The following is a 27,521-nucleotide window of genomic DNA, read 5'->3' as shown; positions in this document are numbered from 1 at the left end:
AGAAAACTCACTTCAGAAAATTATATTTTATATAATGCACGATATAGAATCCACTTGGGAACGGTTTCTGAGTGATGAATAAAAGAGAGATGAAGGAAAATTGATAAAAATGGTTAGGTTGGGCAGTATATCTATCAAACTCTTCCAACAGTAATACCTATTCCCAAAAACCACTTACTTATGCTACATATAAATAAAATAATGTGTGGTTTGAGTTGCAATAGGATTCAGTATGACCTACTTAATTGTACATCAATCCATGTTTTAAGAAATAAAATACTGATTGATAATTTCATGATAATTTTGAAAAATAATTAAACGTCAGTAAGAGGCAAATTTGCTTTGCTTTAAAAAAATAAAATAAATAAACAAATGAACACATTTCAAGATAAACCGTGATCTTGTAGAATTCGTAGTATAAATAGCAGAAATAGTGATTAGTGTAATTACAGTGTTTGGGCTTCGGCAACTGAGAGCAATTACAGCCCTTGGGCTTTAGTTGTTAGAGGAAAGCTCATTAGTAACAGATACCAGGCTTGTAGAATGTTTTTTTTTCCGCTCAACCAATATAATTAGACATATAACATTTGTAAAATAAAACAGAAAAATAATATAACTCGGATTAGGAAATGTATCTGATAAACACAGGCGTCAATTAACAACACATATTTACTAAATTTACAGATAATTAATAAAATAAAATGAAATTAAAAATAAAATTATAATTGTTCAAGAAAAAATAAATCAAGAACGATGGTTTTCTAGGACTGAGGAAAAAAGAAATGAAATGAAATTTAATTATTAAAATTAAAAAAAAATAAAAAATTCGACATCTTTACACAAAGGGGTTTTTGAATGATGGTAATAGGAGTTTGACAGTTAAATTCGTGTAACTCCACAGAAAAAAGTGGGGATGCGAACGGATAAAAATTATTAGCAGAAGATATGAAGCTTAAGAGGGTTAGCTTAAATGTTTGTAAAAATTGAATTTGAACTGTCAAAGTAATGTATGTCTTCAGGCTGTATAAAGATTTTTTTTTAATTTCGAAACCATTTATTAGATATTTCCAGTTTAAAATATTTAACTAATGTCTTTGATCTCTAGTTGGTAGTATATGAGATCAAGTAGCTAGGGCCACTCGACCACTACAATGCCACTCATTTTTTTAAAGTCATACCGGGGGTGTGTAGGGGGTTTATCTAGAGAAACTCCAACTTATTTTAACCATGGTGGAAGGGTCAAGTTTTCATTCGTTCCAACTGTCACGAAATAAAAGGAAACCCTTCAGACCCGTTTCGAACCGGCACCGCTGCAGCTCCGAAGTTTCTTTGACCGACGCCTCAACTCCGTGGCCCACAAACAGCCCCGAGGTGTGGGACTACTTACCGAAATGTGAGGATTCACTTTCTAAATTGGCCTTGAGTAGTTTAAGCAAAATTATGTTAAAACCTTCTAAAAGACTTATCTCCACAACTGGGTAGGTTGGCCTACTCTGATTTTCATCGCCTTATAATGGCTTTGATAATTTGAGGTTGATAAGGTTTAAAATATATGGTTGGGAAAATTGGTGGATGATTGTAGTGAAGGCTAAATAAGTATGATTTAGGAGTTTTTAACAAATTTAATATTTACCTTGTTTGACTGAGACATATCTAGAATTGAGCGCAGCAACAAAGGAAGCCTGTGGAAGAGAGTCTTCTAGAGTGAAGAGTTCGTCCTTGGTGACACCCTGTGACCTGGTCTTGAGGACCGCTTTGGAACCAATAGGGCTGAGGTAGTTACCGGATGAGTCACGGAGTGCCAGCTGGCCGCTGTGGTACTCGGCCGAGAAGAGGCAGTTGGGTGTGACGCTGGGTACGAGCTTGCCTTCGCGGCTCAAGTATTTGTTATTGCAAGTGTGGATGGCATAGCGGCCGCCTTCCTCGCTGCGGAACTCTAAGGTGAAGAGGGTATCTTCACCCCAAGGGATGTTCGCATCAACGTGGATCTCGTCCAAGTTTTCTGAAAGATGTGCGAAGCGCTTCCTACCAACTGAGCGTAAGTTAACCTAAAAAGAGAAAAAAAAATTGTTAAATTTCAATGGTATATCTGATGTTGTTATTATACAGTACATAATAATATTTCGGCAGTACACTTAAACATATCTAATTATTTTAAATAGACCTCTAAAATAATTGTTTCCAAGATCAATTTTAATTCACACGTTTGGGATTCCTATGAGCCAAAAAACTGATTTATATAATTAGCCAAATAATATTTTGAAAACTGACTTTATAGTCTTGACGGGCTCAAAAATAGATTTACTAGATGTTTCTATCTACATAATTGTACTTCCTGTTTTGTTGAATTTTTAAGAACAATTATATTGACTTACAAAAGACAAGTCAATGCATTAATATTAAACTAAGTAGATTTTAGAATGTTCATTTAAAAAAGTTTCAAGTTGCTTTATTATTCTTCTTACATTTCAAAATTCTATTCAGTTAAACAACGAGTTTAACAGATCAATTGAATTTTTAGTCCGTGCAGGAATCGTTATCAAAGTTCATCAATTACTCAATAAAGTCATTAATCATAAGGTAAATCAACATGTAACAAGTTAATATAATTGAATGAGATACAATCTCGAATGAGCTTAACTTTTTTTTTAATGATTGTAGAAGTTTGTCGGTGGGTGCGGTCAGCAAAGAACAACATAAATAAACAAAACCATATTTATTTATTTTATGCCGACGTTTCGACCTGAGTGTCAGGTCTTCATCAGGGGTTATGGCGTAGAAGGTAGGTCTGCAACTGTTTTTTTTTTTTTGTATAATGGGTGTTTTACAAAATAATATTAGAATTTACAGAAAAATATTTCCATAATAGGTCTGAAATCTAAAGATGAGTCAACAAATCCATATGCAAAGAAAATATTTCAAAGCACTTATGACAAAAATCGAATTGTAGGTTGACCTTTCCACATCTGAGAAAGAAGCCTTAAGAAACGGATTTTTATTCGGTGAAAGAATTCAATGGCGTCGATATCACGCGAATCACGGAGGAAGCCTAACAATCTACCTATCAATTGCTCTCAAGGTCTTCACTTAAATTTAACTTCAGAATCCCAACCAGATTATCTAAATTTAGAGTTGCATTCCAGAAGCAGTGCTTTCCGAGCATGGTAATGAACCCGCCTGACCTGTGATTATACACCAACGGGACGCTATAAAGGGAAAGCAAACAATAGAATTTGCATATCCTAGTCTCTGAATTTTCAACATTGCCTTCTAATATAAGTTAAATCTGATTGTTACAAATAATTAAAATTTTAGGCCGTGCAACGAAGAAAAAGATCTATTTTTAATTTTTTTTTTTTGTTTTGTACAATCGAATAATTTTAAGTTTCAAAGTTTAAAATTAGATTCTTCCTACGAGATGAGCATACAAAACTAAATAAAAAATTTACTTTAAACTTTTTTTCCATAGACTTTATTACAAAGGAATGGATATACTACGACCTACTAAACGTTACTATAGTAGTTGATTCGTATTTATCACTATGATAACATAGAATTTATTCACACTTAAACAAAAGAACTAAAAACATGATCAGTTATTTTGTATATTAAAACAATATGCTATATTAAAAAAAAAAATGACAGAAATGTTGTTTCTTATTAACGGTACCTGGATAGTGAATAAATTTAAAATATTCTGGAAAAAGGCCACATTTGCAGTTGTTGTCAAGCTAAATAGTTATGTTTTATTTTAATATATAGTCCAGGTAGCAGACAAGAAAGATACAATAGCAGAAAAACTATTTATTTTAAAAAGTTTAATAAATTATATCAGCCAGAAAATTATATTTTTTCTGCTATTTTTCCACGTTTATTGATCACCACCCGTACAATCACCATATACGTTCAACTAATAATCTTCCAAGTTATGTAATATTATAAAAATAAAAAATCTTCTATAATACTGCAACCATAGAAGATCTTAAATGATCACGTTGAGAATGGATAGTCAATCAACAGTAAATACACATCATATCATACACATCTATACCAGGAAATCTACAAAAGCTCGTATCAGAAGTCAGTGAGTTACAGTCCAATATCTCAACCACTACTGACAAATACTAGGAACAGAAGTATGATAATATCAAATATTAACCCTTTCACTCCCAGTGGGACAATATGTTCCAGTGAACACTTCAAATTGTTAGTAGAGTTAAGAAACTGCTGGAAATAGGATTGCTTCTTCGTACCACCGAGTCACTTTGTCCATACTATATGAAAACATTGGGACGCCTTGGCCCAAGCATTGGAATAAAAATCTATTTTCCGACCCTCCCCCCAAAAGAAAATCTGGTTTTCCATCTTTAAAGCCTCATTCGGGAGTGTGTAGCTCATTGGTAAGACTATGGACTACTGACCCCAAGGACCCAGAATTGAATTGGAGTGTGGTAGATAATTATTACCTGTTACCTGACGCATTTGATTGTGGGTTCAGAAGCACTCAGAGGTCCACACAGCCTCATAAAGTGGATACTCTTAATTGGATAATCTAGCGATCGAGATTCTGACCGAATCAACCCTTGGTTTAGTAACAGTACTTCCTTACAAAGAACTACACTCTCTGACCCTTCATGGGTCGCACCAGTACAGATTTATTTTTTTTTTTTCAGAATAAAAAGAAATTTCAGTCAAATAAACTATAATAATAATAATAAAAAAGAAAACATAATTTGTAAGGAAGAAGAAATGAATGAGAACCATAATCTCTGACGATAAAATAAAACAAGGTATTTATAAAAAATAAATTAAATCATCTAACTTAATGTCGAAATAAGTAATACACATATAATATAATTAAACTTTGTAAAGAACGAATCGTGACATTATATGAAGAACCTTTTTAGGCTTACAAAATACATATAACAAAAATAGCTTTTTAATGTTAAGTAATTGTCAAACATTAAGTTTCCTATTCGATGGTTTTGTATGAACCCGGAATTATGTAACTGGGCATTATATCTGCTAGTGCTACCGCAAGAGATTATGAGTAAGAGAAATCGTTACTAAAAGGCATGGAAATAAAATGAATATCGGCGGTAAGTTAAACCCCTAACACAAAGAAAATCGAGGACAATTTCAACACTTGATGAATAAAGTAACGGATATTTAATATTAGTTTAATTTTAACTAAATTAACAATTATCTTACTTAAGTGTTTTATGTTTTATTATATATATTTATTAATCCGTCTTTCATTGGTCATTTTACCTATTTATAGGATATTTACACATGAAAAAATACATTACTAATCCTTGTAAAACAAAAAAAATATATAACCTAGGTTTTTTTTTCTCAGAAATTATAACATCAAATGGACAAAAGAAAGGAAATCTCGTACTTCTATTCCTCAATAAATTTGGCTTAATAGCAATCCCGTTTTAGTAGACTAAAATGTTAATATTTTTATATATTTGTCATATGTGTATAATATTTTAAATGCAAATCAAGTAACATTTTTTAAAAATATAGTTATGAATCACACATAAAACAATGTTAATCTTGCACATCTCGAATCAAATACAGTTGCACGAATTGCTGTTAAATTCGGCACTATGAAACGAAATATACTGTACACTTGTATTTTTCCATTCATGAATGATGTTGGTAATGCCTTAATTGAATTAGAATCACACTAACGATTAGAAAGTTCTAACATCAGCGGAAACCACTCAGCGAAAGTCGTTTGTTCAGGTAATGTCTTATTCCTAATTGCAGTTTCATATGAGCTCGAAATCACCAAACTTGGGTTGTAACTCGCAATTAATTTCACAATGATTACCAACGGAATGATTTCGTAATTCCAATAAATTAAGACACATTATTTCTTATCAAAGCGTAATAACCGTAATTCTGAATAATTGAGAAAACAAGGAAAAGCCTTGAAATCTCTAAATGAGACCTTAAGGATAGAAAATATGAGTTTTTATTTCATTTATTTTTAATTTATTACTTTATTTTTATCAGAAAATTGGTTTTTGTCCTAGTGGTAAAATTGATGGAGGCAAGACGTCCTAATGATTCCATGTAGTAGGGGCAAGTCCCAGTGGTGCGAGGAAGCAATTTCGTTCCCCACAGTTACTTCAAAGACAATTAGAAGCATCCATTGAGACTTGTCCCACTGGGAGTGAAAGGATTAATATTTGATAATTTCATATTTCTGTCCCTAGGCTAAATATGTCAGTAAGAAAATATTTTAAGCTTTAAAAAGATACATATATAAAAACATTATAGTATAGGTTAAGTGGTTATTCAACAACGTTTATGATTTCGAACTATCAATCATTTTTATTTTATTTATTTTTTTAAAAGTTTGTTGCTACTATATATGAATTATCGTTTCCGCAAGTGAAATGTCATAATATATGTTCTAAGATAGATAACGTAAATTTTGAACTATAAAGTAATATCATCATAATAAAGAATGGATTTATTAATAAATAAAAAATGGGTACAAATCCAGCTATATTATATAATAATTATGAGTCAGAGAGTAGATCGAAGATCTTGTCGTAAATCATTTAAGTCGCCTTTACTAATTCCTGTTAGGCTTAGAAGTGTAACTGAGCCTGCACTCCAATTATGCAAAGGAATCCAAAAAACTAACACCAGACGGTCCCAGACAAAAATAGCACAGCAGGGAAATCTTCCCCCTTGCACCAAAACTTTTAAGAAAATATTTTAATATATATAACCATTCAATTATTTATTTATATGTGAGTACATATTATTTAGATAGCCTCTAGACTTAAGTTTAAATAGACTATTTCAATATTATTGATTTATTCACATGAGAAGAAGATAGTTATGAATGTATGAATGAGTAGATTGGAGAAAGATAATCCGGATAGCGGTCAACAAAGGTTCCAAAATAGTAACAAAAAACTTTTAATTGCCATCCAACGTTTCGTCCCACTTTGCAGGGCTTCGTCAGGGCTTATAAGAATAGTGTTCTGTACCAACTGAAATTTAAACACTTGAGTTGGAACAGAGCACCATTCTTATCTGCTCTGCAAAATTGGGCGAAACGTTGGTTAGCAATAAATAGTTTTATGTTACTATTTTGAAACCTTCACTGACCGTCACCCGAACCATCTTCCTCCAATTTTTGATTTTTTTTATATCCAACATTGTTCTGAACTATGAGAAATGTGTTTTTAAAAATATCTAACCAGATCTTTTTTTCAACAAGTCAATCGTCTATTGATGATGAGTGAAAATGATATTCAAATTTCTTAAAGAATTTATTCTGTGGTGTATGCAATACCAAATCAAATTATGCAAGTACATTAAATCGTCTGCCAACAAAAGAATTCTTTCCAAAAAAAACTTTTTGAACTTTTTTGATTAATGGATCATTAATTTGGGGAAAATTTTCTTCATAAACAGAATTATTTCATTGAATATTCCCAAAATGAATTAAAACAAACTTATTTAAATCTGAAAAAGTTTAACCAAACCATTTAAATTCGTTCGTCAGAGAAGTCGAAATGAGCTGTCAACCACGAACGACCCCTTGATTCCCGAATGTTTTCTGAAAGTATCTCTTCATCAATCCGACACCATGCTACATTTAGCAAGCAACCCTCCTCAGAAGCGAGAATGTCTTGACAGCACTTTGTCTTGCAAGAGCCTTTAGAACGAAGGGAAGCAATATTAATTACAGAGATTCTTCCTCGTTCCATTGGAATTGGATCAGTTCCAGCCACTCACTCCAGGCAAGCTCCTCTTTTCAATCAGATATATATCTGTACTTCTCGGATATACAACAAAAGCTTCAAAGAAGGTATCACACGAATCTGAGATATAAAAAATATCGTCTAGGCAAAGAAGGAAGAAAGGGTTGATCCCTACTACTGTGAAGGCTTAAATCCCCCTTCCAAGGTGCTGAGCTGAAGAGGGAGCTAATACTCACTTAATCCGGGATCTAGAAGGCAGTTCCGCTCTCCTGCGCTTTATACTACCTTAAGCTAGATTAATCACTACATTAAGAAAATAAATTTTTCTTTTCATAATAATAATTACTTTATTTTAGTAATAGTTTACTCCAGTGAAAGAAGAGATTTTAATTTTAAGAATTTTATTTTATAATTAAAAAAATTATAATAATAAAATAAAATAAAAGCTATTTTCTACACCCAACTAATTATTAAACTTATATGGAAGATAATGAATAAAAATTATTACGATATGATACATAGCAGAAAGGAAAAAGTTTGAGTTTTAACACTAAATTATTTTAAAGTTAGGTTTTTAATTTATGTAATTATTTATAAAGATTGCCATGCATAGTTGACAGTTTTAATTTAAAAACTATTAGCATAATTTAATTTTTTATAAATTTATTTCGATTTTTATTTTAAGCTTCAGTATAATAATTTTATCTTTATTTATATAACACAAATTCGGTATAATTATTTTATCGTTATTCTATTTGGCATAATTGCTATAGGAATATTTATTGGGATAATAAATAGAATCCTTATTCTATGTTTATATATGAAATCTTTAATTGGCCGCCATTTTGAAATCTGAAATTGAAATGATAATATGGAGTTTCGAAGATCTTTCAGGATTATGTATGACTTCAAAGCCGGCTTTCAATGATATGTATTTAATTCAGTTACTTCATAAATTGGCTAAAATTAATTTAGTTCGTAGGATTTAAAATTGATAAAACAAAATATATATATATATACAAAACACTCCCCATGAATAAAATATCCCACAGACGGCAGAGGTACGATTTATTTTATTAATATTTTGGATTCTTTGTTTGCTGAAACTGTTTTGAGATAGTTATGTTTTGTTCCTAGATAGATTACAATGGTTTATTATTAAAAATAATAAAGCAAAAGATAATTAATTCAAAACATCTTATTCGTTTTTTGACCTAAAATTGTTATTATTTTCTCTCCTGTATTAATCAGATTGAACGCTAAAACGTAATGTTGAAAATTATATAACTAATATACCCAAATGCAATTATTTGCTTTTCCCATAAAGGTGTTGTTGGTAATTACAGACCAACCGAATGAGCAGGGTGGTTCATTACCACGACCGGAATGCACTGGTGCTGAAATAGATCTATAGGAGTAGACAATATAATCAATTCTGAAATTAATTCAAACGCAGACATTTAAAGCAATATATCACTGGCTTTGTTAAGCTACCCTTCGAAACGGAATTGATCCACTGCCTAAATAAAAACAATGTAGAGTTCCGTGGATCTCTATGCGGTAACCATTTTGTTAGTAAACCTAAGAATATCGTAACATCAGTCAGAGGAAAGCCACAAACGGTTTACGGTATACAAAAAATTGCATTTACATTTCTAACAATTATTTTATTTCCTGAAAAAAAAAAGAAAAAAGTAAGTCGAAAAACAATCTAAACATTTAGTTTCTTTCACGAAAGAAAAACGGAAACACAAAATAACGTCTAAATATTTTGAATAAAGGTGTACAATTTAATGAACGACTGGAAGAAATAAAAACAGACGAAAACCAAAATTCTTGGTCATAAGAATATTTTTACGTTTTATCCTGATAACGACAACCTTCAAGAAGCACATAAAAACCACATAAGTTTTTGATATTATTCAAAAAATGTATATTTACAGATTTAAGAAATAATTACCCTTTTCTTTATATGTTCAAATAATCTAAAATTATGCTAAAAAATTATGAATCCGAAACTTAGTTTATGTTCAGATATACTTTCATACAAAATGTAGCAAACCAAAAACTATTACTGCATAATCTTCCTATAACACGATTCCGAACTGTTCGTTGATGATCTGGAATAGAACTATTCCGATATTGAAATATTAGGGCATGGTTTCGGTGAGATACAGAAGCATAATTAAATTTTTTTACAATAATTCAAGAAAAAATAATGATAAATCTTTTAAAACTCCGATATTTAGAGTTTATGACTTTTTGATAAATGAAAATTGACAAAAAGTATGAATACTATAAATCAAATATAATTATTTGACTATAATTACTATAAACTTTTGGATTTCAATAAAATTAAAATATTCTCGAGGTTTTATTTTATTTGTTTTTAATTTTAAAATATTCTTGAAAAACCCGAAAAACCTGAGAGACACAATTTAAAGACATTATTGAGAATGTTGCACACGAATCACGTTATTTATTTAAATCAACAATTTATTCAACTGCATCAACTCCTTCAAACCGGTCCATTGAAAAGGTCGCGGCCTTCCCAAAGGTTGAACACCCTACTGCAGTGTTTAAAGTTCTGCGTCTTTTAACTTCTCAATAAATTTTAATACTAATTAAATATTCCATTCTTTTAGTCAGGTGGATTGCTTTTTTATCAGAAATGAAGCTTTTTATTTTCAATTACTTACTTTTTTAAACGAAAAAAAGTTGGCACCATAGGTTGGTTTTTGCATCTTCAGCTGTAAAGCAATATAAATGTAAACAAATCAACTCAGAGCTAGCTCGCGATACCGACATTTATAGCTGAAGTTCAAAATCCCCGTTCTTGTTTAAAGGCGCAGAACTTCTTTGGTCAGCAACGCCATTTGTTTATTTTTAATTTCATTTATCTGATGTCGAAATTGTGACCGTGGATTTTGTGACTTTAAAAATTGAAAGACTAATTATACTGTTTTATTATCGCCCTATAATTAAGAGTTGTAGATATTTTAGGGTTTAATCCAAAACTATTGAGAAATATAAACATTCCGCAAAATATAGCTAATTGTAATATTATTTTACTATACTGACATTTTGGAAGCGTTTGTTCTATGATGAGGTAGCTAGATTCCTCTTGATTATTACCTGACAAAAGATAATAAACTTGTTTTTCCGAAAACAACACGCTAACTGAGGTAGGGAAATTAATGTAGAAATGTATAAACAATTGTTATAATAACAACATAACGAAATATTGTCGCTACAAACTAAATTTTCGGATATTACTTCTCAGAGGTGTTTCCCTAATATAATACTTAATTATTTATTTTTCTTTTCAACAACAACAATATTTTAACATAAGATAATATATATAGATATTTATAATTAATTTATTGTTTAAAATTTATATACTAACATAATCTTGGTGCCATTAATAAGAAATGCCTGATTAGAAAATAATTACGTTGGGAGCGAAAGTAGTGAAAGCCATTCTTTTCTCATCACAATTCATTTTCATTAAAAAATAATTATTTTATTAATTATCCAGTAGATTCAACTTCGAATGCTCGTAAATTGTCGGTTATGCCTTGTGACTGACTACTTAAACAAAAAAAAAACTAATTTATCAATATCTTCATAGAACTTTTGTTAAAGATTTAAATATCTCAAGACTTCAATCTCTCTTGCACTCACCGTCCGATATTTAAATTCTTAGTTTAGGTCAGTATCTTCTGCATTAAGTCTAATGATCAATTGTGCTTACAGTCCATTAAAAGAGCCAAGAGAAATAGGGTAAGCAAGCACTGCAGATTGGGTGGCATTCAATGTTTGAAGGTATTCCAACAATAAATGTTAGGAAGTATGCGTTTTGATACTTATAAGCTTCAAGAACAGAGTATAGTTGAAAATATAAAGTTTTAGACTGAAATAATTATTATTTTTTATTTATATTTTTATTAAATGACCATAAAAATGTATTCAATACTTAAAGTATGAGTATTTGTAAGAGTAAACCTCTGAATACATCAGTTTTCTCAAAGTAACCCTCGATACCGGTTAATAACTTGGTAAAGAATAAAGTATTTCCAGAAAAGTGAAATACAAAAGGACCTCAGACCCTTCAAAATAGCTAAATTACAAACTATTGTCACTACTAGCCTGGTAAAGGGACAAGAAAAGAACCTTACCTGGGGTCTGGCAGCCAGGTGGACGAGCCAATACTCAGGGTTACCAGGAACTTTGGCGGTGCAGGTCAGCTTGTCAGAGGAAGCCCCTAGGTAGTATCCCCTCGCAACGTTCCTCAAAGCCCAGCGCCCTTCATCAGAGACCTGGATTTGGAACTTGGAACCCTGCTCTTTTTCTTCGCTCTCACAGGTCACGTTACCGAATGAGTCCACAGCGAGATACTTGTCCAAATGGGACTTAAGGTACACGGTTTGGGCCTCTGAAGGTACGGGTTCCAGGGTCCACATCTGCTTCTTTTTCAGGGAAGCTCCATTTGCGTTGATCTTGAAGCCGAAAGTCTCAGCAGTTAAGTAGCGGAATTGGACATTGATGAGACCAATAGTCCAGGTACCCTTTCCTGAGCCGTTCAGCTCTCCGTTTGTGTGTCCATTCAGTCCGTTCACACCGTTCATCCTGATCTGTAAGGGGAAAAAAGTAAATATTAAGATCATTAAAAAAACAAAGAAAAGAATATATATTTACATAACAGCTAAAAAATACCTATATTTCAGAAAATATGTAACCTTAGTAGTATAACAATGATATATGTATATATTTATGTACTCTATGATATTTTACGTGTTTTTTAATGTCAAATCAAAAAGTATTAACTGTTACAATGGACAGAGCAGAGACATTGGAAATTGATAAATTCAATGTTATAAGAAAAATAGTAAAAAAAGTTGATTCATAATAATTGTGCCATCGATATTCAATTTCTATAGATAGTCTTAGAAAATCGAGGTCTAAAAAGGACCTGAAATAGGAAAACGGCGTGAAACCCGCCACTAATAAGAATAATAATTAAGGAGATATTATTCAATCAAAAGATTGAGCAAATAAAAATAAGCAGGGCATCTCCCTCGGTGCAAAGAGGACAGATGGTCAAAAATTCAAAGTAGAAGAGGACAAAAGAGGTCAAAAGAAAAGATGCGTTATGTTCAAGTGGATGGCAGGACAGAGAGACAGGAGAGAAGCTAAGGACAGGGATGTCTGGAAGGAGAAATGGAACGAATTCGCCTCTCTATAGGGCTGGTCACCCCGGGAAGCGCTGACTATTACTCCCGAAAGGGAAGGCCTATGCAGGAAAGGATACAGAAAGATGGAAAGAAAATCGATAGAAGTTAATGTTTTGCCTATTATATATATTATCTTCTTTAAATGGTTATATTGTATTTTGTATGATTTTAATTTACTGCATAAATAAAAGACTATTTCATTTCATTCAATCAAATAAAATATTTAAACATAAATTATACAAAGTTCCTTACATTGCCTAGAGGCATTTAAGGTAGATAAGATATTAGGACCCATAGTATACAGAAATTACAATGGTGGTTACTTCATGATTCATTACTTTTTTCTTTTATAAAATTCTAACTGCTACACTTAAATTATATTAGTTTATAGGCCCTTTAGAAGATAAAAGGCATAAGATAGGATCAAACTGACAAGCCGACGCGCCACTCACCCCAGTTGGTTAACAGACCGATAACGCAGTAGCGTAGTAGTGCTCAAAACCTATTAGCTAATAATTATCACGAGTATGGACCGTGAACTTTGAGGTCAACGGATAAATATATAACGACAAACGAAGCTCGCATGGACTTAATGACTTCATCGATTAAGCAGGACCTTTACTGCTGGAGAGCTTAGGTGGTTAAAATAACTAATCTTGATGGACTGAGAGAAAAGATTAATTATAAAAGAGTATCTGTTACGGAAATATTAAGAGTAAAAGATGTATATACAAATGGTTGAAACAAAAAGATTGGTTTCTTGATTATACGACGATTTATTTAAATAATAATAGTCCAATAAAAGTATAATGATAGGTTAATAAAGATAAATAGGTTAATAAAAAATAAAATATTTAAGCGTCTTCTACAGCAAGGGAATTATTTTAGTTTATTTAATTAAGTTAAACAACCACGTAAATTTTTTTTCCAACCTTAGTAATTGAAGTTTACTACAGTCAGATATGTATTTAATTCACATTTATGCATAAATAAGAATTGGACGATTTTTGAAATAGAGTTTACTCTTACTGGTGTGAAGAAAATCGATAATCTACAACTCCATGTTGTCTAACTTCAAAACGTTACAAAACTTTCTTTTATTCATGAAAATAATAAGCCAAAATAAAATTAGTAAGACAAAGTGTTATAATATTTTATAAAGAATTAAACGTGATTTGTTCATATCCAAAGCAATAAGTACCAAAATATCTAAAAATAATGAAAAAAATTCAGAAAGTTTTCAATTTTCTAAAGTTCAAAGCTCAACCAACAATAAAATTATACAATTGGTGCACTATGTTGTTAAAACAATTGTAGGAGTTCTTTAGTGCTTGACAGTCCCACACGTTCGTAGCACGCCAAGGCTTTAATTATAGATATCAGAGTAATGATTGAACAACTAGAATGCAGGATACTTTTTAAAAAATAATTATACCTAAAACAGTTAATCTGTACTATTATTTGAACCATGGAAATCATTATCTATTCGTCCAGAAAACTATATTGTACTATTTTTTTTTTTTTTGTAATGGGCACCATAATCGTGAATCCTGTAGTAGGTACCCAAAAACTATTGATTCCAACCAAATACTAATTTTCCTTCAAGTCTCACTAAGGCAATTGACTTATTAGATGGAAAACTATTTTTTTAAACTATTTTCCAATGTCATGTGACATATAATTTAGCTTCTTTTAATTTAAGGATCACGTAGCTTTTCAATTGTGTATGTAAGTTTACATATATGCATATAACACGTTACAACGCAAAACATTATTGACATACATAACCTTAATTCTTTAATAACTATTATGATTACGTATAATAAATAGACACTCAATCTTCCTTAATATCGTTGATCCAATTATACACAATGAGGGATAACAAAGGTAGAGACGGAATTGATTGGACAGAGCACTTCCCCCACTCCTCCTCCAGAGGTATCCACATCAATAAATATCCCCTCCATTTCCAGGTCCCGGTATTCCCCCATTCTCTACCAATATACCCTTCCCAGGGAATTCTACGAGCGTGAATCAATCCTTGCTTCATTTAGCTCCAGATTTACAGATCAAACATAAAAACTAAGACTTAATTAGATAAACTGGTTGATTACATTTTTTTTTTTAAACTTACAAAAAAATATATCCTTAGAATTGAAAATTTTCTTTCACATTTCATGAGTTATACATTAAGAAACAAATTTGGTTACGTGTCTTTCTGTATTGGAATTAGTGCTCAGGCATAATAGAACAAACCATTAACACGAATTTGATAAAATTTTCAGGACTTTGTGTGGCCTAGCACTTATTTCGTCCCATATCGTTTTATCAGATTCCGTCCTCTTCATTAAATTCTATATACGTTATATTAAATTCTGCTTTTGCTTGTGCATTTTCCTCTACTAACGTATATCTGGAGAATGGCTGATTCGATTAGACCGAAACTAGGATTTATGTTGACATCCTCTAATATAAATTTTCGTAAATTTCATTAAGCATTTTCACTTATCATAAGTAATTTCCTGGATGTATGTAAAACAATGACAAAAGTCCCAATGCCCACAATGTCCCGAAGATTTTATTCTTAAACGAAAAATCACTAACCTATCAATAGAGGTTATTATGTATCCTACTGAACTATAAAAAAAAATTTTACAATAACAAAATTTCAAAAAGAGAAAGTAAACAGAAAAAATGAGGCGTTTAAAACTAAATGTAGTTTAGTAACTATCAACATTTTCGGAATTGTATAAATTAATATCAATCAGTTTACAGAAGAAGATAAGATCTGAGAGAAGTGCTAATTACTCCAAGTAAATTTAAAAATATATATTGGACAATAGTATGTATTATGTAAGCAGTTACAGGACAATAGATTTATCATAAACTAGGACTTAAATTCTTTAAAATTAAGTTACGTCATAATTAACAGAGCAATCAAAAATAAGGTTTAAAAATTTATATTTTAAGGTTATTAAACAAAAGTAATTTATTTTACAACTGCGGAGGACCTATTATTCTTTCTAAAAAAAAAAAATTAATTTATATATTCTGAAGACTGCTCTTATTGAGCAGATTTACATCTAAACAGACATTGGAAATAATGGTAGGGTAGTACACATTAATACCAGAAAAAAGAAACACAAAGTGAACAAATAAACGAGGCAGAAAAATTCAATAGTTCATTCCACATCCAAATTGTTACTAATTCCTCCAATTACTATATGTAGGCCCCAATTACTTTATCAGAACCGCTTTAAATTCATTACTATTGTGACCCAAAGGCCATACGATGACAGAAGATATCGTAACGAAGACGCTAATTAGTGAGCGGTCACTACAGAGGTTGCCACGACCGAAATGTGGCGCGAGCGGCGACCGTGAACAGCGGGGGTGAAGGACCGGAGCCAGTCTCCATGGCGACCAGGATCAATACCAACCGACCAGCCTCAACTCATCTCGCCGATGGGCGTCCTCAGGGCACGAGATCTCGAAGTTGTCAGCACAGGATAGGCGGCAACAGCCGAGAGTGTTTTAGTAATGCAAGAGGAGGAAGTACGTGTCACGTCAAAGTGCTGTTTAAAACAAACATTTCTTCGAAGAATGCAGTTAAAGTTGTCGTTTCCTAATTCTAGGCTTTTTCAACTATATTGAGTGAATAGGGTAATGAAACTGATCGAAAAAAGGATGATTTGTCCACATTCAGGTGGGTCCCAAAAACCACAAAAATTGTTTTGCTTTTGAAATAAAGATCTGGGAAAGTCTCGGTTTCTAATCAACGTTCGTCCATGTAAATCTATTTAACCTCTGGTGGATACTAGGCCTAAATAGAAATGAACTCTGGAGTATAATGGGAATATAATTAAGGAGAAGAACATAACGAAACTCAACACTACGCAGCACATTGTGACTGGTCTGCGTCGATAAGATATGGCGTTCTGGGATCTGATAAAATCCCAGAACACAAGAACTCCTCTTTTGAATGATTTCTCCTTTTGGACTTCAATAGGAAAACCAGAAGGTTTGACTTGGAGGTTAAATAGGTTTCCAATTGAAATTTTACTGGGTAGGTAAAAACCGCCTCTTGTTCAACTTGTTCCACCCACTAATACTAATAAATCTGTAAACTTTATTCAAAGGCATTTTACTGGTGACTAATTTGTGTGACTGAGAGCATATTAATTGATTGAAACGTCTAAAGTTTGAGGGATTTAGATAAAAAAAAATCGACAGACTGTCATATTCTGATAATTGGATGACATGGGCCAATAAAAGTAATATTTAATATTTAGATCTCCAACATCACATTCTACCAATTATTTAATTAAAAACATATACAAGCATTAGACTGAATCACTAAATAAAAATGAAATAAACGGATATTTTGAATCCTGTTTTTATCAGTTATTCATTTAAAAGTGGTTTTAAGCATGGGCTTTTGTACGTAATTCCAATATCTGTGCACATTACCACATCAGTGCCTTAAACAGATTTAAATATAAATTAATAATAATTTATTTTAGCTTATTTCTCTGTGATCATTAATTTACAAGCTCTTAACTCCGTTCCCTAATCAAAAAAAGAGAGTGATTGGGAGGCCAAATGAATTTTCAGGATTTAATGTTTTATTCATGCAGGTAACAGATAAAATATGAACAACCTAAAGCCGTGTCCGTTTATAAATTTAATGAAATCTGTTTCGACAACAGTTAAAATTTAAAAAGCTTTATTAATTCCCTTTTGTTGTGGGGAAGAAACGGTAGCTTATGGGTAGATGATTATTTTTAATTAAAACTCGGAGCCAAAGACCAGTTTATGTTCCTGTGCTAAATGAATCTCGGATGGTGGTAAGAACCACCCTGGTGTCCTTCCCCTCTGGCTGTTACCACGAGACCATTAAAGAGGAAGTGACACAGTCCGGCAGAGAATTGAAGTGGTCCCTTAATTGGTCGAGTGTTTCTGGAAGGGGTGGTCTTCATTAACAACTCAAGAGGGCTAAGAGGAGCAAAGAATATTCGAATAAAATGTGGTTAACCATTTATTTAGTTAATAAGATTAGATCATAAAAGCGGCGCTGGGAAACTATAACAAAAAATTAATTAATGTGTCATAGAAAGTTCTGATTTCTTATTTTCACAGATTTTTAAATTCATTAATAAAACAAATTTCATTTCCCCATGGGAAAACCATTTCAGAGAAATGTATAACGGTAATTCTCTTATAAAGCAGAAAATCAACATTGAAGTATTTTCCGCGACTATCTCAGCAATTAGCACCTTCCATGTTCTTAACAGCACAATCAACCGCAATTAACCTACATTTTTTTTAGTCAAGTGAAAATTCTGTACATTCTATGCGATAATTTATAACAAAGGAAGAGACCCATCAAGACCTTAATATTCGAAAGAACATGAGAACCAGGAGAGGTAATTATGCCGATGGCCAATTAGAGAAGAGGGGCAGAGGATTCCCACAACAAGCATTGTCTAATTGTCCTTCGGCATTTCTCGTCGACTTTCTCTGCAACTGCACGAAGTCGGGTCGATGAATCGATCTTCAGGGAATCGCTGGTAAAGCAAGTGTCATCCGAGTCCGGTTATGGCAATGAAAGTACAGGCAGTATACTCCTTAGTCATCCTGAAGCATTCCTCTCTATGCGCACCTGACAGTGACATGGCGCTTTTGAAAAAATATACAATTTAAATTGAATTGAATTTTAATATAAGAAAGAAAGGGTGCTGTCGAAAAAACATTCAAATCGTACTAAAAAAAATGTATTAAGCGTTAACTTTTTTTTTTTTTATTTGAGTTCATTTCTTCTTCCCGTCATTATATGAATTAATTTTTTTCTAGTATTGAATTATTTTGTAAAAAAGAGTATTTTTATTGAAAAGGGATAAAATAAAAAATAAAAACTTTCAATTTTGGGTAGAACCCCCCTCGTTGGTTCTTTTTTGTTGTTTATCTTTATATCCATACATACATACTAAGATAACAATAAAAAGCATTCACTAGTGGGTGCTTCCAAATACGGTGTGGGTATCTATACATAGTGTCTATACCTGGTACAATGGCAACTTAGAATTCTATACAAGAAGCCTTAGAGGTATTGTTATGAACCTGACAGAATAACAAGTTAATACACATAGGCTTTTAGCAGAGAAATATCGTAGATATTTATTCATGAAAAATCTTTGTATATTGTATAACAAAAGATATTTGTTTCATTCACTCAATATTTGTATAAATATATATATTTTTTATCCTTTATTAAGACTTAACTTTATTACACACATATTTAAAGCTAAAAGTTCATACATTGTAAATTATTATCGTATCAAAAAAAAAAAAAAGAAACAGAAAAGTTTGCTTATTAACAGCAATTACTTGCATTATCCCTGAAATGTGATTCCATTAAGTTTCATTGCTTGAAAACATTAAAAGATTAAAAAAAAAAAAAGAAATAGTTGGAGAGAGTGAGAACAAAGTTCAAATCCTCAAAAGGCTTCTCTAACACCAATTCACATATAATTAAATTCAATTATAAATCCTCTTAAGTCTATGTGAAGAGGCAGCGGATTTTTATGAAATTAATTGTGCGTAATGCAAATAATGAATGACGTAATGTAAATATAATGATTTCTTTTTAGTATTGAGTTCGTCTTCCCAGAACCACAATGTTCCTTTATCTATATCACACTCATTTCTCATAGGTTCAAGCATTTTCTCAATTAATTCTTAATGTGCTATCTACAATCAGTATTTTAATATATTTCATCATAGTTAATCGTAATTTCTGACAATGCTTATAAGGAATCTAATTCACTTTTATCACTATCTTTTTTCCTTATTATATTTCTAACAAGAGATTAAATAAAAACAATGTGATAACTACAAGTACAGTAAGTAAAATGAAATTGATTTAAAAGAAAAACATATGAAAAAAATAAAAAGGACTAGAAAATTTAATCTGAAATTACAATCTTCCTGATATTTTCAAATCGCCTTAACAAGATACTCGCCAGGGATGTCAATGTTCTTCTGTTGTGGCTGCTTCTATTTTCCATAGGCTTAGGAGGATCTATTCAATTTATACAAAAGGATATCTTCCATTGTGGTGTCACCCATAGAAGAATCTGTCAAAACCTCAACCGCACGCATGTGATACAATCAAGATAGGCTAGGTTTCTCACATATAATAGAGCTATTTATACTATACCATTTTCACATATCAAATCATTTAGAATGTAACAAACGTGGGAAATGTACTCCTAGTAAACCCACATTCATATAAATAAAAATAATAGAATCACTAAATATATTCAATTATTAAAACAATACAGAACATGTTCATGCAAGAAAAGAAAATCTATACTGTCGTTCATAGACATTTAGATGTAGCTGTTCGTAGATTTAGCTATAAACAGGAATAATTTCAGATCTTTTTTTTAGACATCATTATTTCAAAATTCGGTATTATAATTCTAAAAAGTGTTAAAGGAAATAATGGAAATAAAATATATCATATTTAGCAAGTGGATATGCAGGTATACATTTATGTTGCCTACGGTAAATGCAATCTTTTAGAGGTGGTACCATATTAATATTAATAAAAGTTATTTAAAAAAAAATTAGTCTTGATTTTTTTTTTCGAAGAATACACGAAAAATTTATTTTTTTAAGAGATTTCAAAATGGATAGAGGTATTTGGGAATTTAAATGAAAATGCTTATTCAAAAAGTATGCGCTGTTATGAAATAGGAATATTTCAATATTTGAGATTGTGAACATTTTTTTAAGTACATGAAAAATTTACAAATGTAAGGTCAAGAATAGTTTGAATTTTAACTTGTTAAACTTCAATAGGTAGTTTAAAGTAACATTTGCTGTTTTGGGGCGAAAATAGTAATTAAATTTCCCAGGATGGAGCAATGTACCTTCTTTTTGCAGCGAACCATATGTTTTTAGGGAATGACATAGGTTAGGAACACATTGTCTGTAATCATATATGATTTATTAGTTGAAACAACTGCAGTAGCGATCATGAAATAAGATAGGTAGATATTTTTGCAAAATTGCCAAACAAGCGGACTAATATTAGTGTTTTTCAATAAACAATTTTGAGGTTAACAAATTTTTGTTTTTTGGATGAGAGTTACAGCAATAGTAATTGATAATAATCAGTTTAAATATTTGAATAACATTCAAAAATGTACGAAATTTTTAAAAATAGGTAACAAAAAAAATATATATAATAAATTTATTTAATATTTATAATGTCGAATTCTCAGATTAGTTTACTTTTTTGTTTATAAAGAGTGCTCTTATAAACTTTTTTGGGGGTGACCCGAAGCATTTTGACACTTGTTTGGATCAGCCACTGGCTTTAATATTGTTTTGATACTATGACTCAATATTTTGAAAATCTATAATTTAATAATTAATTTTACAAAGGATTAACCTGGAATCCTCACACAAGATTGAAAATACAGGAAACTGTACGTCGGTTTCGACTGTTACAGCACTTACAAGACAAACGGTCTAAACTTCCAACTTATTACAAAAGACTGATCTACATCACTGTAATAATGCCAATCTGGACATATGGAGTTGAGCTATGTGACTCTTTTAAACCTTCAAATTCCTCACTTATCCAATCCTTACAATCTAAAATCCTCAATGCTCCTCACTTAATCACAAATAAAATCATACATAAAGACCCTAATGTTCCCTATGTAACAAATCTAGCTAGAACCAGATATCATTTCTTCCATTATAAACTCCCTAACCACTCAACTCCCAAACTCTCTAGTTTCTAACCTAGCATCCTCTTCCATTCCTGGTAATCCTCCGAGGCGTTTTAAAAAAAAAAAAAGATGGCCAGGAGACCTGCTAGAATAAAAAAGTTATTAGAGTGCTACCAATGGGTAGTTCTCTACAAGCTTGTTTCACTAGATTATAACTTAGATCATATTTAATGAATGTATTGTAATGTAAATTTCAATAAATATATTTTAAAAAATAAATAATAATAATTAATGTCAAGATATTTTACGCCACTTCATTTTTTTTTTTTTTTTATGGATATATTGTCGTAGAACTAAAATATTATTACTAGCAAACTATGGTTAATATTGTGAATATTATTCATAAGAAACGTCATTTAAGCAACTAACAAATTAAAAATGCATGATTAAATTAACAGCAGTCACTCCTATAAGATAGGGAACTAAATTTCGAACAAACAAGCTGATAAAAGGTTATAAACATTAAAACAAAGTTCTAAACTAATGTTTGCTAAGGATAATGAGTTACAATTGTATTCATTTCAATGCCAGAGAGCGACGGTAATCATGGGATTAGTTTTATGTACGAGGAAGGCAATACAAGAAAACATCAAGGCGAGTTAAAAGTTATAAAATGTTAATTCGCAAAACAATTACAGGTACTGCTAACAACTAAAGAAGATATTGATATATTGAAATAGTTCGTTGTTTTGTTTTATGTATGACGTTTCAATAGATTGTATCGTAGAATACATTACGACCGTACTAGCTTTTAAAATAGTGTAGTCTGAATACGACCAATTCAAAATAAAATCTAAACTTTTTTCTCTCAGATGTGCCATTTGCAATGCATAGCAGTGAGTGTATATAATGTGCAATGTACAAGAAAAATATCAAATAAAAACCAAAACAACTAAATTTTATCATAACAATACTAGACGAGGCTAGAACTGAGAAGCTAGAACGGGAGGAGGCCTTGAACTTGGCAACCAACAGCAGCAAGGTCAACCGAGGCTACCACCCGCTAAATACTATCAAGATTTCGACTCACCCAATGGTTCCTTCCAGTTAATGGACTTCTTGAACCAACCATATTCCAGTTTTGGCACCGAGTAGAAGGTTTAAAAAGAGAAGACAAAAACGAGTTGATAGCAAAGTGTAACCTCCACTTTGCATATGGTTATCACTAGGGTTGGGAATTTTACGTGATAAAAATGTCAAAATATTTGTTTATTTATTCTTTAGTACATAAAACCATAAAACATAAATAAAAATCTTGAAAATAAAAAAAATACGAATTTTTAATATTTTAAAAGAAAGTTTTTATAAGTGACATGTTATTGCAATCTTAATATTAATACAACATCCTCATCTTTCTCATCAATAAATTTTTCAGGGAGATACATCTTTTAAGTTTTCAAAAACAAATCGTTGAATAATGAAAATCGATTTGTAATAACCGATGAACGTTCCACATTAAAATACGTAATAAGTGTGTAAATCGTACTTGAAAGCAATAAAATCCGTAAACTAACCTAAACTTTCAGAACAGTGTTTATTTTAGGCTTCCTAGAAACTAGTTGAGAACAATCTATCATGTAATTTATTTTTATCATTGAATTCATTATATTTTTCTATTTTATGAACAATTTTGTAAGGACTAAACAATTTACCAATTAGAATAAGAAATCTGGACTAAAATGTGTAAAAAAATGTAAAAACTGTGAACTATTTAAAAATGAGTAAAATAAAATGGTATTGAATACCAAAATATTAAAAAATAAAAAAAAAGCAAAAACTCTGAAATATTGAGGTTACGCAAAATTAAATTGATTTAAATTCGTTTAAAACATCGAAATAATCCTAGGATGCAAGGAATTCGTAGGAAACAAAATGTGAAAATTTTAAAATTAGTAATAAAGTAACTAAAGAGTTTTATTTTTACCCGAATATCCTAGATTGTATTGACCAACTAAACATCATAATTTTTGATACCATAGGTTTATTTGGTTTAAAATAAATATTAATCATTTGAACAATAATATTCTTAAAAATAATCTTACGTACTAAACAGCAAAATTTTTACAATTAATCATTAAGCCTCGAAGGGAGGTTTACATCATATTTCATTGGAAGAGCTAACAGATTTAAAATCTGCTAAATCGTGTGTTCGAGTATGTTTCAGTTACATTTTATTTTAATAACATCAACCCAATGGGGTTTTGTTATATATGGTGAATAAATAACCGGAGTTCCCCCTCGCTTAAACCAAAAAATGAAACCTGAGAACTATCTATTAATAAAAGAAGACCTCCAATGCAATGAGCTAATTAAAGAAAAAAATAATTATAGGTGAAATGACATTTTGTAATTTACTTTTTGTCATAATTAGGAACATAGATCATTCCTAATTTAAACATGATTTCTTACCACTTAATTTCACATTCACAGTGATACGAGATTCCAGCCCATCATTAGCCGACCAAAATAGAAGAAACTATACCCTTCGCCTACTAATTATTGCCAAGATTTATTTTTATTTTTGGGCAGATGCAGAGAGTAATTTAGATTCAATTTGGTAGTTTCAATTTGTGATATTAATGATGTCTTACTGTTATTATATTTTCAGAATAATACGCGTACCTCATTGGAATGCATTTAAATTCAGATTAGCCTCTAATCAAGCTAGTCGCAAAGATTCCTTTGTTCTGTTGGCATCATGAATTACCAACTCATAACTGCATATGATATTTCTTGGTTGTTCAAGGAACTTAATTAAGTAACAATAAAATCAATTAAATCAGGTAATCCTTGGTAAAAAACTACTTCAAAGAATATAGAAAACGTTTCAACGAATCTTAAGTAAAACTATAACTACTAAGGAGGGAAAATTGGCAAATCTCAAAACCACACTATTTAAGTTTTTTTTTTGTTTTGTTTTTTTGTTTCCTACATGCTCAACCAGTCCGAGGATAATTGAGCCCACATTATTAGATTGACAAGGTTGTCCAGAACTTTTTAGCCCAAAAAGGTTGTCGTGGGGAAAAAAGTTTGAGAACAGCTAATTTAGAGTAAGTATGGTGTATATCAACCATCATACTGGTGCGTAAATAAATTTCAAGATGAATTATAATAAAGCCTATAAGCTTCTAAAAAATGATAGAAGTGACCCAAAAATTTAACCCTCCCTCAAAATAAGAAGTTTTACTTCTCAAGATGCGCAGAATTCAGAAATCGAATTAAAAAAAACAAAAAAAAAACTGTAAATTAATTAAATGTCATATAGTCGAATCACGTATGTTCAGAGAAAATTCACAAGGTTTATAACGTATTAAGTAGCAAGTGGTATTAATAAGACAGTAAATCTCACCAGTAGAAGACGTTTCTCCTGGTCAGAGCGGACCAGAGCTAATCACGTCGCAAAACTGGGCTAATACCAACATAAATAAACCGAGTAACAGTTATAAATATCGGTAACAGGGTAAGGCTATCTAAACGGAACTGAGGGGTTTTCGAATAATCAAGAACCGGCCGAAGGAGAGGCTAGAGATCCGGTTCCGAAGCCGGAGCAGGTTCCGTTGGCCCCCTTAGGGTCGGCACCAAGTGACATCTCAACCAGAACAGATTTCGGTAATCTAGTGTCCGCCACGGGTTTCCTGTAAGGGACATTTACTTTAATTGTGGGTAAGGAGTGGAGTTGCCTCGTTTCTACCCTCAAGGAAGTCAACACGTGGAAAACCTCAACCGTAACGGTTACGGAAAATCGCAATCGATTTATAATGTTGAACGATTTTCTCCGATCCTGAAAACGTACTCATAACAGCAAACTGTGTCAGAAGGAATTTTTTTATTTTAGAATATAATGTATAATCAAGATAGTGTTACCGGACATCCTGGCTATTTGTAGAAAATAATGAATACAAAAAAAACAAAACAATAAAATAAACTGAAAAATGTTTGGGACAATACACATTCGTTTAGTTGCTATAATTTCGGTTAAAACCCACATAATTTGAAAAATCAAAATGGTAATTATATTGGAACGGAGAAAATAATCCATTCCAGATCTGGAACACATGGAAACAGGTTAACGGTGTAAGCGCGGTGACTTAAGGAATATATAAATGAAACTTCTCTATCTTTTGCAAGGTCATAGAATGATGTACACTTATGCGTTATAAATCCTCAGTGTAAAATTTTCATGGATATCAGAGAGTAGTTCGGTTGCATAGTATTGAACAAATGTCGTAGAATTATTGAACTGACAGTGAATTTGAAAATCTAAAGTTCAAATCCAAAGGTTCAAATTTATTTCATATTAGTCTTATATATACTAAAATATGTCAAGTGATCATTTGAAATTCCATCCGCTCAAGTGAATATACTCGGCCTAATTAAATGAACATCTCTAGACCTTGAACGCGCTCCATGATTTTTATGCTGAATTGCCGACGATCGACGAGTATAGCAACATACCTTATTTTATCTTTATTTAAAGTGAAGTATAATCTAAATCTTAAGTATATACTAAATTTTCTCATTTTTTAAATAAATTGAATAAGACTTTTTAATTTTTAAAGGCAACAAATAATAAAATAACATCTGTAAAGCCAAGGGTGTAAGAGAAAGATATTACTCAATTTATAAATAAACAATGAAACTGAAATTCTTAACAAGAGCTTTAAGAAATTGAAGGGATATTTTTCTACTACTTTAAACAATTTTACCAATTTACATTAGGAAAAATATTATGTGATATATTATTGACTAAATTGGCGGGATATGGCTCACATAACTTTTTTCACATCAACTCTAGCCTCAACCCGAATATTTTAAGGAGTAAGAGCAGAGCTTAGCATAAACCTTAGTTATTTCAAAATATTTCAACTGTTAAAACTAAATTAATAATTTAATGGTACATACTTATCATCGTAAAACTAATGGAACAACTACAATTTAGATAAGTTATACTTAATTACTTTAATAACATTGAAGTTTCTAAGCTATTAAAATCAAGAGGGTACGAGGGTATATGCGCCCGACTTTAAAATGATAGCACAATCCAGGCCCTTGAATGGTTTTTCATAACAACTCAGCATTATAAGATGAAAATAACTATTACCTAAAAATATGTTAAAACATTGCCCCCACTTCACTTACAGTATTTCGAGATCATAATACTCAAATTTTAAAAACAAAAATAAATAAAACATATTCAATTCAAATATTTTCTAAAATTGATTTTCATGCTGATGAAAGATGCATACTATCAGTAGATAATGACCTATCAATTGTATTTGTATCACAATCCCTGAAGCACTGAGCAGAAAATGTAAGTTTAAAATAAATTCCAATAAATCCCATCAAATCACCCTTATCCTTCGACTTAAAGTTACGACTTCCTGCTCTATAGTATCCTTTAATAAAACTCCGCTTATCCCTTTCGAACAGATTCGACAGGCGAACAGATTCGCTATTAAGGTCTATATATGGCAATGACTTACTTGGAATCCTCATACAAGACTGAAAGATAGGAAACTACTCGTCGATTCCGACTGCTATAACACTACGATACAAACGGTTTAAATTTCCAGTTAGTCACAAAAGGTTGATTTACATGACTATATCCAGAGCCTATTGAGACTTGAGCCCACCGAGGTTGTGCTTTGTGGCTCCACATAAACCATCGAATTTCTTGTACAATCTAAAATTCTCAATAAGACGTAAATGTTCCATATTTTGCCGATTTAGTCTAAACCTGA

At 31.3% G+C, this 27,521-nt stretch overlaps 1 protein-coding gene across 1 annotated transcript in view; it reads right to left on the bottom strand.

Moving 5' to 3' along the window:
• Positions 1–27,521, bottom strand: part of singed (fascin domain-containing protein singed) — a gene marked incomplete in the record, with an annotated part of 118,977 nt that overhangs the window by 65,635 nt on the left and 25,821 nt on the right. Inside the window, 2 exon segments of the mRNA XM_067053309.1 lie at positions 1,634–2,048; positions 11,918–12,373. Of these exon segments, the coding sequence (XP_066909410.1) occupies positions 1,634–2,048; positions 11,918–12,367 (865 nt within the window).

This window comes from Halyomorpha halys, unplaced genomic scaffold (genome assembly GCF_000696795.3).
Source record: "Halyomorpha halys isolate HHAL.00 unplaced genomic scaffold, Hhal_1.1 Scaffold348.1, whole genome shotgun sequence".
NCBI classification, from domain to species: domain Eukaryota; kingdom Metazoa; phylum Arthropoda; class Insecta; order Hemiptera; family Pentatomidae; genus Halyomorpha; species Halyomorpha halys.
The sequence above is the reverse complement of the archived record's forward strand: the minus strand, read 5'-3'. Positions and strand labels throughout refer to the sequence as shown.